General features: G+C 44.9%; 1 protein-coding gene across 1 annotated transcript in view; it reads right to left on the bottom strand.

Annotated features, from left to right (window-relative positions):
• Positions 1–1,049: 1,049 nt before the first annotated feature.
• The window catches only part of LOC147449280 (uncharacterized), a 77,470-nt gene continuing 64,964 nt past the window's right edge, over positions 1,050–13,555 (bottom strand). The window contains exons 8-10 of the mRNA XM_086521773.1: positions 2,275–2,400; positions 2,112–2,159; positions 1,050–1,489 (exon numbers count right to left, since the gene is read on the bottom strand). Of these exons, the coding sequence (XP_086377899.1) occupies positions 1,058–1,489; positions 2,112–2,159; positions 2,275–2,400 (606 nt within the window). The 3' untranslated portion in view covers positions 1,050–1,057. The remainder of the gene's footprint in view (positions 1,490–2,111; positions 2,160–2,274; positions 2,401–13,555) is intronic.

The raw sequence follows: 13,555 nt of genomic DNA, 5'->3' as shown, positions 1-13,555 counted from the left end.
GCCTACAGAAGGTCCCCATACCTGTACCCCATACATCATAGCTGAGGCTACTAAAGTATCAAAGAGCCATAAAGGTATAGAGGGAGAGTAGAGAGAGGTTAGGATGTAGACAGAGGGAGTAGAAAGGGTGTAGAGATTGAGACTTTTCATTTGTACAAATAGAAGAAGTGCTAGGACTTGAAGCATTCTCATCAAGTGCCTAGGGGATATAGATTGAGATGCCCCAACATATCATAACATAGTCCATGTCTTCTTGATACGAACCAGGGGATTGCAACCTTCTTGGGATGTGCACGAGTTGAATGCCTTAAGCCTCCCAACTTGCCCATTGGGTTTTCGTTGCTAATGCGTTTGACCTTCAACCGTCCCGGTGAAATTTGCTTTGATCAAACGTCTGATTTCCCAACAAGACACTTGCCTCTTGCTCGGTTCAAGATGAGTCACTTGTAAGGCATTTGGTTGTGCCACGAAAAGAAAGAACTTGAACCCAATGTCCACAAAGGCCAAAAGAAAAGCTATGTTTAGGGTAGATGTGTGATGACCATCCCTCACCTAAGCACATTAAGACTCTCCATGCACGGTGAAATGTCCCTGCCCATCGATAAAACACACATTCGACAAGTGATGCACAACTCAAGCTGGCCACAAGTGACCTTCAACCTCAGGCAAAAATACAATCAAAGGAACAACTATACAGAGAGGTGCTGACCATCACATCGCCCTAATTTCCATATCAATATCCCTTCACAATTTTCTTTCTCGAGTCTATCACACACAAATAGACGAGTAAAGTACGAACAAAAAAACCTTTCTTCAAGAGAAAAACATGCACAAGAAGCGGACGCAGTCATACCGCAAGGAAGAATAATCCAAGTATCCTTGCACGATGAAGAGCTTGTGGGATGTGCTGATTTCAACATAGGTAGGTTTACTACTGTCATCATGATAAAGTTAGCATATGGTAAGATATACATGATCACCCACAACATGGTATAAGGTTCACAAAGGAATAGACTACGCACTTCATTGTTTTCAGATGTGCACAGACATTGACATACTAAAGCAGATTTATAACATTAGAGCCATTCTTTAATTCACTGACATTCTTGGGTAAGCCAAGCTCTCGTAAAGCAAGTGTTTGAGCAGGTTTGGGGTTCATAAACACAACAAACCAAACCCATATATGCAAAACAACAATATACATGACAATCAAAGCTTGAGCCCAGCGATGCTTCCGGAGATAGAATATTCCCGCCGAGATAAAACCGTTCAACTGACGTAATACAGGAGAAAAAGGGATGCTATTCATGATAGTAGCTGTTGCAGAAGACTCTCCATGTTCATAAGCAAAGGGCTTCACCTTTGAATCATAGGACCTGCCTAGACCGTATTCCATATCATAATAGTTGGACTCCCAATTCGAGTTCCTTCGGCCATGTTTGTTTCTGGATGCTAGAGCTCTCTCTTCTTCAATTGTTTGGGTTAAAGTCTGTTAAAAAATCCAAAATGTAACTCTTTCCTGCTTGATGATGGCTAATTAACTGAATTATTAAAAAAAAAAAGCCAATAAAAAAAGCCACATGGATTGTGCTTTGAATTCAATGCCCAGCAAGCAAAAGCAATTAGGGACTTGAGGAAGAAAGAGATAAGAGGGAGAAGATGATGGACACTACAGCCAAGCTCTCATACTCCTTGGTTTTATACCAAGAGTTACAAGATGCATTGTTTGAGCGTAATCCTCAGACCCCCCCCCCCCCCCCCCCGAAAAAAACTCAGCTTTAATTCGATCCAGACTAGCATAAAACCAGGCATAAAACATTGGAGGTTCAATGTGGTTTCTCTTGAATCCTTTGTCCCAAACAGGCAAAGCATAAGCATCTAAGCATATCCTGAAGACTATCTTCTACGCAAGACATCAACAAAGTCAATAGCAATAACAGAGCCAAACACCTACAAAGAAACATGACAATGGAGCACCAGGACAAAAAGGTGTTTCTTATAAGGACAATGTCAGTTACTTTTCCACAAAATATGCCCCCCTTTCCTCCTCTTTTCCCCCCCTTACTTCCATTACTCTCTCTAGAGAGTATGAACTCAAGTTGAACTTTTACCTCAAGACGAAACAAAAGGGTAGCTTTTTCTGACGAAAGAGCCTCAACCTGTGAAAAGACAGAACTAATAAGAAGAAAGCGTTTCACCAAGCAATCAAGAAACAGACAGCAAGAATGAATATAGACATAAAAGAGGTGACACCGAATAGAAACACGAATAAACCTGAGCTTGTTTTTGGATGAGGTGATCTGTCAATTGTGCAAGTCGATTTTCCAACTCCTTTTCAGTCTCCGTTGGTACATGCCGAGTATCTTTCAGGCCACAAATCTTCACCTCTAGATCCTTTGCCTGCACCATGTCCACAAAATTTAGTATCTTAAGTGACCCATGCAACTTACAAAAACTATCTGGCCACTTGTCACACGGCAACAAAATCTATGCACTCAAGCACCATTCTAGACTCTGCTATGTATGTAAATGTTCTCGTTGACACCAGCATTACAAAGAAAAACAAGAGACATGACTGAATCTGGTGAGATCGCTCCATGCACAGAGAAAGAGAAAACACTGGGCAAGTCTTTTTTTGTTTACTTCGTTAGCATATAGGAATTCAAAAATCTCGCAGGACGTTCGTCCATGTGGCCAGGATTTTGTAACGGTTGCATAATTATTTTTAACAGCTCGCGCTTTTCTAATCGCAGGCAGCGCTAATCGCAGCCCCTCGTTTTGAATGGATCTCTCAAAGATGCTGGAAACACTCACCAACACTTCTGCTGATGATTGTTGTAGCTCTTCATCAAAGTCATCAGCAGATCACCTATTGAGCCTCTCTTGGATGTATCAGGGTTTGGATGTTGTCATCGCCATCCAAGAATCAGCGAAGCAACAAACTCTGCACACCCACATTGCACGTGCATCATGTTTGGATCAGAAGATACTTCAGCATTGCATGCAAGACAGCCGCAAAGCATGCTTCGACACCTTATTCTCTACACTGAGAGAAAGCCTTAAAGCTACAGCTCCTCTCTCCAGATGCAACAAAGTAATCACCTGCGCATGTATCTTTGTGGCTCCACGCAAGATGCTGATATGGGCACAATTATATCGTTAGTCAGAGGCTGTTGAAAACAGATGTTGTGCTTGGCATTGCCTTGGTCGATATGTATGACAAATGTGGAGCGCTTGAGAAGACCTCACTCAGCAGAAGCAACGATGCAGCAGTAGTAACTCATGGGCCACACATATGATTCTCACATACAAACGCCCAGCAAACAGGCTTCGACACCTTGTTCTGTACTGTGAGAGAAAGCAAAGCTTCAGCTCCTCTCTCCAGATGCAATCAACATTTATCTTGAAGGCATGTGGCTCTATGCAAGATGCTGATATGGGCACAATTATATTGTTAATCAGAGGCTGTGGAAAACAGATGTGTTTGGCATTGCCTTGGTCTATAGGTATGCCAAATGTGGAGCGCTTGAGAAAGCACAAAAAGTGCTTGGGGAGGCACAATTATATTGTGCTTGGCATTGCCTTGTTCAATATGTATGCCAAATGTGGAGAGCTTGAGAAAGCACAAAAAGTGCTTGAGGAGCTTCCTGTCCAGAATGTCGCCTCTTGGAATGCACTGATTGTGGGATGTGTGCAACAAGAGCAACGCCAAAAAGCTCTACGCTATTTCCAGTGGATGCAAAGCAAGTGTATCTCTCCAAATTCAGTCACCCATACTTTCATCCTGAAGGCTATACTTACATCTTGAAGGCATGTGGCTCTACGCAAGTGCTCGAGGAGCTTCCTGTCCAGAGTGTGGACTCTTGGAATGCACTGATTGCAAGATTTGCCACCCCAAGGGCAAGCCCAGAAAGCTCTAGTCTGTTTTCAGCGGATGCGAAGCGAGGGCCTCTCTCCAGATGCAATCACCTACGCATGCATCTTGAAGGCATGTGGCTCTACGCAAGATGCTGACATGGGCACAAAATGTCACAAAATGATGACGTGGCAGTACAGAAACCTGGATTTTACGTTGTTATGCTGACGTGGCAGAATAGTACGGATTTCTGCGTTTTCCACTGGCAGCTTTTGAGCCAAAAGCTTTTGAGTTTTAAGCTTTTCTTGTACTTGCTTTTGAGTTTGAAGGCCATGGGCCTATAAATATGTACTTAGGGAGTACTTTCTCTCTCAAATTTTGCCAGAGAGGACCCTCGGATTTGTAACTTTGCTCAAGCATTAATATAAAAATAAATACCGAAAGGGGCGCCAGACTTTGGGTCCAATACCTCTCGGCACGGAACTACGTCGGGCCGTGTCAACTCTATTTAATAGTGATAAAGTCTGTGAAGTGTTTTAAGTGATTCTCTTGTGTGTCGTGCCAGATTTCCGACTTGGGGTGTCCAAGTCTGTAACAGGAAAATTCACAATTATATTGTTGGTCAGAGGTTGTTGAAAAAAGATGTCGTGCTTGGCACTGCCTTGGTCCAGGCATAAAGCACAGGGATTGTTACACCCTTTACCCATAACCACCCGCCCCTAGGAAAGTATTGCAATGGATTTCATTTTTGATCCCCCGAGAACACAGAGTGGTCAGGATGGTAAGAGTGGTCACGATTGTATCTGGACTATTATAGACTGATTTAACAAGCAAGCTCATTTCATTCCAGTGAAGAAAACAATCAAGCTGGATTACTTAGCGAGACTGTTTGTGGCCCAGATCTTCAGATTACATGGCATGCCTGAGACGATTGTCTCCGACAGGGACCCCAGATTCACGAGTTTGTTTTGGAAGGCTATTTGAGAGAACTTTGGCACGCGGTTGCAATTCTCGACATCGTTCCACCCGCAGATTGACGGGCAATCAGAGATTGCAAATTCAGTGGTACCGGATTTATTGAAGTCTTACATCTCGGATCGGAAGACTCAATGGGAAAAGTATTTACCTTTGGTGGAATTTGCCTACAATAACACGATACACTCTTCGACAGGGAAGGCACCATTTGAGATTATTGAAGGTGCTACGAAGGTTCCACCCTTCCTAAGCACAAAAGATAAGATTTTTGAAGCCGACGAGTACACACGTGACTTGGACACGGCTTTTGCCAAGGTCCGCGAGGCTTTGCAAAAATCTCAAGAAAGACAGAAAAAGGCAGCACATCACCATCGTCGTGATTTGAAATTGAAGGAGAACGATTGGGTGCTCTTATGTTTTGAGAAGGCACGCCTGAAAAAGAAAAAGAGAAAGGAGAGGCTTTTTCCAAAGCTTAGTATGCGATACTACGGACCTTTCCAGATCTCCGAAAAGATAAATGATGTCTACTTTCGACTGAAGCTGCCCGATACTTGGAGAATTCACAATGCTTTTCATGTGAGTCTCTTGAAGCCTTTTAAAGGCAATGTGCCCAAAGATGGGGAGCCTGATGAGCAACCCGAAGTGGAAGAAAACGAGGAGATCCTTGTTCCAGAACAGATATTGGCACATAAAGACAGAAAGATTAGGGTAAAGTGATAAGGCAATTCTTGGTTAAATTCAAGAACTATCCTGCATTGGATGGAAGTGGATGGAGGAGGAGGACCTAGCAGATACTCCTCACATTGTGAATCTTTACCTTGAAGCATTTGAATTAGCATAGTCTATTCTAAATGGAACCACAAACTAAGCTTGGGCGGAATCTAGTGCAACGGGTATGCACAAGAGGAGAGTTGCTCCGCTCCTTTGTCAACAGATTGCCTCGATTTTTGATACTAAAGTCATTGATGTCTCTTTGAGTTTCATGGATACTGTGAGCTGACAGTATTCTGCTGTATGACTTTATGAACTGTAATTCCCGATAATATGATATTAATTTGTTCTTGACTTGCTTAAGTGCAGGAACTTATAGACGAAATGACTGCAGCATTTTGGTCTGAACGATCTCGACAGACATGGTTGCAATAGGAATTAGTCAATCGGGCATCTAAGAGGTCCTGAGTGGATCTAGATGCAATTGCAAAATACATTGCCGATAAATCATGGTCTGAGATCCGAATGAATTTTGAATGTGATTTGTCATGTGATGTCCTGTGATGTCAAGTGATGTCCTGTGATGTCGTGTGATGTGATTGTCGATTGGTACATGTGCTAGATGTGTGTTCCTAGTGCGTCGGTACTAACAATCAGTATTCTGCTAAGACAATTTATGGCTTCTGTCTGTTTTGCAAGCGTAATCGAGGGCGATAACAATGCTTTCAAGAAGGGGGTATGTCACAAACTGGTGACGTGGTTGACCTGTACACACACACACCCCGCCCCGAGAAAGCTGGCTGAAATGCTGACGTGGAACTGCCCCGGAAATCAGGGAAATCTGTACAACAACCATGTGGCAGCAGCGTACGAACCCTTCCGCAAAAAGCGCTGGCAGGCAGTGTACAAAAAGAACATAGAATCTTGCTCTACGCAAATGCTACGCAAGGCCTAAAAAGCTTTTGATTAAATTGTTTTATTTTAGAAGCTTTTGAAAGCCTTGTTTTATTTGTAAGCCTATTTTTAATGGGCAGCTTTTGGGGCTTTGCTTTTGGCATCCCTTATAACTCTTTATAAGTGTGGTTTGGGCTCCCACTTCTCAGAGCATCTAGACGCAAAGTCTGAGAGTGAGACCCAACCACTCCCGTGTACTTTGAGCACAGATTTAATATAAAAAAAATACCGAAAGGGGTGCCAGTCTTTGGGGCCAATATCTCTTGGCACGGAACTCCGCCGGGCCAGTGTCAAATCAAATTGTGAACTGTTTTGCAATCTATTCCTGTCGTGTCGCGGTAGATTCTTGACTTGGAGTATCCAAGTGTGTTAAAGGTATTGGCCCCAAAGTTTGACGCCCCTTTCGGTATTTCTTTATCATTAATCATTGCGAAGTACAACTCCCGAGGAACCTCTGCTCTCAGACTCTACGTCCAGATGCTCTGCATAGTGAGGCCCCAGGGGCTCTTATAAAGTTTACAAGGGATGCTAAAAGAAGAGCCCCAAAAGCTTCAAACTCAAAAGCAAATAGTTCCCAAAAGTATATGGTCTAAAATCTGTCCCAAAAAGCAGGCAATGAAAATTACGGAAATCCGTACGACCCTCCCACCTCAGTAGCCAGCGCATTTTACAGGATTCCGTACTGGTGCCACATGGACAGTTTGTACAGCTTGTCAGCGCATTTTATGAGGGTGTGTGTGCGCCACGTCATCATTTTGTGACATACCCCCCTCTTGAAAGAATTGTAATCGCCCTAATTATGCCTGCAAAGCAAATAGAGGCCATAAACTGATTAAGTAGACACTGACTCTAAGTACTGACGCACTAGACACGATTATGCTGATGACGACGACGGTGATGACGACGACGACTTGATGGCTGAAATCTGAGATCTTCTAACTGCTGAATTTCGGGATTGTTTCGGTGGCTGAAATTGACTGTTTTGGCTGCATTTTAAGGGCTGAAAATGGTGAATCGCTGCAATGCTTCAAGGGGTTACTTTGCTACTATGTCTAATGCTGAAAACGATGTGTATATGCAGCAGGTTGGGGCTGAAACTCAAAAACACTGATGCATGACTGAGCGTTAGTAAAAACGCTAGGTCCCTTGGCACTTCTGCTGCAAACCGGGTAGGTCTGCAAACGCTAGAAGACTTGGGGGATGAGGGCGATCAAGCATGGGCTGAAAACGCCTTGGAATCTGGTATTGATGAGGAAAAGCAAAAATGCTACCAGGCTGAAGGTGATGGCGATGATGCAAGGGGGGGGGGGGGGGGGGGACGCTGAGGATCTGGTGTTGCCGGCGGTAACTGCAAGAGAAAAAGCTGGGCTGATGTGTGTATCCAAAAACGCTAGGAGGTTCTGAGGGTATGGCGAGGTTGGGAGTCCAAAAACGCCAAGGTGCTGAGGGGGTACTACTGAGAAGTTGCCTGTTGAGCGGGAAGCTCCTGCTACCTCTTCTGCCATTTAGTGCTAACTTGGGTTTGCTTATATATTAACTCAGCAAAAGTGCCCTACCTACTTTTGTTGGAAAGTCACTTAAAAATAATAAGTGAAAATAACCAAACATAGGAAAATAGGCTAAATGCACTGGAAAATTCCCCTGACTGAATCTGATGGATTCTGAAGGGAATACTAATGATCATGCTGTGTGCAACCAGAGGATATGCATCTACACTTAGTGAGTGGGCATGCACGGTCTACGAATAGACTCACAAAAGTGCTAGATCACTACTAATCTAGACTTGACTGGACTGACTGAACCCTGCTGTGGTGTAGCTTGTCGAAGGACACATAGGGTTGGGATGTGTCACGTGACATCCCCTCCTTTTCAAAGTGAGGTACTGGTACCGAACTGTATGGCGTGGAGGGGGATCGCCAATAGCATCCGGAATCCTGGAAGGGACTCTTCGCCGGCCCACTCTGATGTGTGGGTCGTGCGGTACTTGAACTTCATAAAGGTCTGCAATCTTGCTTCTTTGGGCCACGCCGAAAGCGACACAAAGTCTTCTGTGGCTCCTTCCTTGCTTCAACCTCGTCTAGAGACCTGTTTCTTTCGTCTTCAAGAATCTCCATGGCTGAAAATGCCTGAAACCATCTCCAACACAAAACCATGAGCATACCCATTCCATGTAAAGTGAAGGAAAAAAATCTTGTCTTCTCTAAAGATTGTGTATGCAATGTAGATGAACATAGAGACGGAGTGACAACCCGTTCATCAAACACATGAAAACAAAGAGATCAAATCTTTTCTGTTTGATCGAAATAAATCAACTGTGGCAAATCACAATGGAAATGCCCACGCTTGGTGCTCATACTATCATGTGCTCTTTCTTCAAATGTGTCGTGCCAAGGAAGAGATAGGGAATGTGACTTCCTTGAATGCATACTTTTCAGCTTTTCATAACAAATCCGCATACATTCGTACTCATCCATGAGAGAAACGTACTCAACATACAATATGTCATGCCTAGTAAAAGGGATCACATAAAGACGCTGACTAAAATACAGGAAACGATCACAAATGAAACACTTGAACAATGCGTGCATATCAATCATGCGAACACATAATACTTCCTGTGAGGGTTCTTTGGACCTAGGCTCGAGAGCCAAGATCGGTTCTTCCAGAATGATCGAATCGTCCTGTGGGGGTTCTTTGGACCTCGACTCGAAATCCAAGATCGGTTCTTCGTGACTGATCGAATCTACAACGAGATTAGTTTCGCTAGAAAAAGCATCCACTAACACATCATCCTTGTGAGAAATCACATCTTGATCCTGCAAATCATCATGCTTGTCATTGTCATCCAAATCATCATGCAAATCATTATCCTTCAAATCATCATGCTTCTCATAATCATGCAAATCCTGTGTGTCATGCTGTGGAGAAAAAGAGATTGAGAGAGTCTCCTTCTCCCGAATCCTTTCAACCTTGTCCTGCATATTAGCAATGAGAGATGGAGGAGCAATGTCCTCTCCATGAAAGACAGTAGGAGAATCACTCTTGGCATTGAGAGTTAAAGTGTCAGCCTCAAAATCAATGAGAGCGTTTGTCTCACGAAACCATCGAATGCCCAAAATCATATCACATCCTGAGAGAGGAGAAACAACAAATCTTCTAGTGAAGGTAGTCTGTTGAATTGCAAACAACACATCAAGGCACTCCTCCGTGATGAGAGCGTCCATACCAAGACGAAAGCCAGAGACCTTGATAGGAGATCTCGGACTAACCTCGAGGCGGGCTCTCTCAACAAGAGGAACTGATCACATCATGCATACTACCTGGGTCAAACAATATGACAAATCGGTGCCCCGACGTACGACCATAACATTTAATGAGAGATTCATCAATGGGAGGGTCCTGAGAAACTTGGGACACACTCGTGTTATCATTCATTGCATTGACAGAGGAAGTGGGTGCTGTGGGTTCTTTAGATTCATTTGATTCAAGCTTAGGACATGTTCTTTTTATGTGACCCTTAATGTGACAATGAAAACAATGACCTTCCTTAGAATAAGTACTTTGTTCTTCCAACGTGATGTATCCTCCTACAATTCCTTGTGCTACCTTTTCATCTGGAGTAAGCTTAGGTTTAGCAATTGTATTAGCGTTACCCTTAGATTCATTGGAAGAATTCTTTGATAAGAGACTGTTGGAAGATTGGTTAGCAGAGTTATTATTCTTACCATTCTTACCGTTCTGAGAAGTCTGTGAGATACTTGTGGAAGTCTTGTTCTCCTTAGGCTTTCCCTTGTTGTGCTTCATCTCCTGTGCGAGAGCAATCGCTACCGCCTTGCTGAGATCGATTGGATCGAAGACTTTTACATCGAACTTGATATAGTCGTCTAATCCAAAAAGGAATGCCTCTTTGCGTTCATCATCCGACATGCGTAATTGGATACCTAGCTGCAAAACACGATTAGAAAAAGACATAACCGGCATACCATTTTGCTTGAGAGCGCGCCAATCGTCCTTCAATCGTGCGAGGTACTAAGGTGGCATAAACCGCGCCTTGAGCTTGACTTGGAAATCAGCCTAGTCGAAGGAAAGGGGCGTGAATCCGTCGCCTGCCTCTAGGTGCGCGGCTAGCTGTGCCTCTTGCCATGCGTGGTACCAATTGATGGCATCACCGGCAAGGTACATAGCTGGCATCAAAACTTTGCTATTTCCTGTCTTCTTAGTTGTCGCAAAATAAGCATTAAATTGATGCAACCAAGAATAAATAACCGTAGCATACATCTTACCGTCATCCTTACTGAAAGTAAACTTCTCTGTGACTGGATGGTTGGAATCCGCGCCGTGGCTTGCGCCACTTGATGAACTCCCACGATCTTTGGGTGGTTCGGTCTTCGAGGCTAGGACTTGGGCAAGTAATTCTCGAGTGCGTAGCTCCCTTCGAGCTTCACACTCGGCCTCCAAGGCCGCGGCTCGTGCTGCCGCTTCCTCCTTCCTTAGTTCTTTTCTTTCTTTTCTTGCGTCGCGCTCACATTCTAAAGCAAGGCGCTTGTCTTCCTGTTGTGCGGGATGTGTGGCGTTTCTTTCATCGCGCTCGCGGTCCATGGCTTCTTGTTCTGCGGCAATTCTTGCAATTCTGTCGTCGCGCTCACGGTCCCTAGCTTCTTGTTGTTCTGCTTTGCTGGCGAGTTGTGCCAATGCAACTCGATTCGTTTCTTGTTGTTGTGCCATCATGTCCAACATCGACTTGACCATCATCTCCATAGGAGTGAGTGCAACTCGTGGCGTACATGGAGAAGGGAGAGGGTCGAAAAAGTCTCCAGGTGGGGAAAAATCTTCACCGCCTCTCTCATGCTCATCACCTGTATGCGAAGTATCCATTCCGCTTCGGGTGACGACCATGTACTATGATCTTTGGTTCTTAAGTTCACAAGGAACTTGGGTTCTTGAGGGACTTGGTTCTTGGGTTCTTGGGGTCTTGAGGTTCTTGAGGTTTCTTTCGCTTGCAAATCGCGTTGGAGAAGGATCTTCTTTTCACCCGAGTTCTACTCCTTTCTGCAGGCACACCCCTTGGCGGCCTTGCGCTCACACCAAGATTGCTTTTTCCCACCTCACGTCGATTGGCCGGCCGCTAAGTGCACGGTCCGCTCTCAATGAGTGAAAAGAGACACAAGGGGAGACTGGACAAGCCCTTCTTTCTTGGGATTCCTGTCACTCTTCAACAAAACACGATAAGGAATCGACACGTCCAAGCATAGTTGTTTCCGTACGTACGTCCGGCTGCCTTCCGTACGGAATCCGTACGGTACTTCCGTACGGAATCCGTACGTACCGTACGATTCCGTACGTGCATGGCTTTAAAAAAAAAATTTCGGCCGTCGATTGCTTATCCGCCTGGTCGGACTCTTTGGGCGAGCCTTTTTATAAGCCAACCTATCTTATTACCACATTACAGAGTAGCAGAAGTTAGAACTCAGTCTCAAGAGTCTGCACAGTGTCTGCACAGAGACAAAGGAAGTGTGGAACGCCGCCGATAAGGTTCTCCCTCCCTCCCTCCCTTTGTGTTTGGAGTCAGCAAGCCTGAAGGAGGCACTCTAGAGTCGTGACCTCGCGAAAGATTGTAAGTTTTGTATTCAACTTTGAAGTTTGCGTTAATTGTGTTGCAGAGTTATCATGCCTCGTCGACCTAATCCTCTTTGGGCCGAGCACACCAATGTCCTGAGAGTTGTCAACACAGGAGGCCAAGCAGGTTCAGGGACTCGCACTTGGGTGTGCAAGTACTGCGGAGAGCAGATGACCAGTACAATTACCAGGGTTTTGAAGCACCTCACTGGTATTGGCACCACTGGACATTGTGGGGGTTGCGAGACTATCCCGCAAGCATTGAGGGATGCCTTGATTTTGGAGCATTTTCCTCCAGGTTCTACTGCATCGTCACAGTCAGGGGGAGCACGTGCAACAGCAACAGCAGCAGAGGATGCCTTGCAAGATGCATTACTTGGAGATATTGGCGGCTCTGCGTCTGCAGCGCCATCATTTGCAGGCACTAGTAGAAAGAGAGCTCGTGTTTCACAGGCTGAGGATGAGGGTGCTAGTGCTTCAACAGCAAGTGCAGGTGGGGTTGAGTGTGTACGTGGCCCAAGGCAAACCACATTGCCATCACGTGTACACAGTGATTCATGGGTAAAAGAGCGACAGAAAGTTGCAGAGATGGAGATTGCGCGGACTCTCATAGAGTGCAACATTGCATTCAATGTGTTGAAGACTGATCAATGGAAGAGGATGGTAAAGCTATTTCACAGGTTGGTGCTACAGATTCCTGGAATGGTCTTGACTACCAAAAGATGCGCACTACCATGCTTGACAACCAAAAAGAGATCATAGACCGAGCATTGACTCCAGTGAAGGTTGGGTGGCAACAATTTGGATGCACTATTCTTTCTGATGGGTGGAGTGACACGCGGAGGCGCCACATTATCAATATCCTTGTTTCCTCCTGCTTGGGCACATACTTCTTACGAGCCGTGGATGCAGGGAAAGCTGGAGAACGCATTTCTGCGGAGTTCATCTTCAAACATATTCGCTAGGCCATCAAGGAGGTTGGGGAGAAGAACGTCGTGCAGGTAGATACTGATTCCTGACCATGTGGCATGCACATTTGAATTTTGCATACATTGTCCAACGTAATAATGTCCACACTTCATTTAATATCGTGTCATGACTCATTGTAGGTGGTCACTGATAATGCCTCCAATTGCAAGGCCATGGGGGATATGGTGGAGGCTAAGTTCAAGCACATTGTGTGGAAACCATGCACTGCACATTACCACTTTTTTCCGCAAAAAACACCAGGCCTTGGCAATCTTCAGGAGCCACAGCATAGTAGACATGGTGCGTCCCTCGAAGACCAGATTTGCATACATGCATCTGGTGCTTCAGAGGCTGTTCAGATTGAGAGATCCACTGTTGCAGACAGTTGTGGATCCAAAGTGGAGATTGATGCACCACGCTCAGTCAGAGGCGACCAAGTACATTCAAAGAAAGGTTCTCGATGAGACCTTCTGG

The sequence above is a fragment of the Adiantum capillus-veneris genome, chromosome 10, assembly GCF_014529385.1.
Source record: "Adiantum capillus-veneris isolate H3 chromosome 10, ASM1452938v2, whole genome shotgun sequence".
In the NCBI taxonomy this organism is placed as follows: Eukaryota; Viridiplantae; Streptophyta; class Polypodiopsida; order Polypodiales; family Pteridaceae; genus Adiantum; species Adiantum capillus-veneris.
The sequence above is the reverse complement of the archived record's forward strand: the minus strand, read 5'-3'. Positions and strand labels throughout refer to the sequence as shown.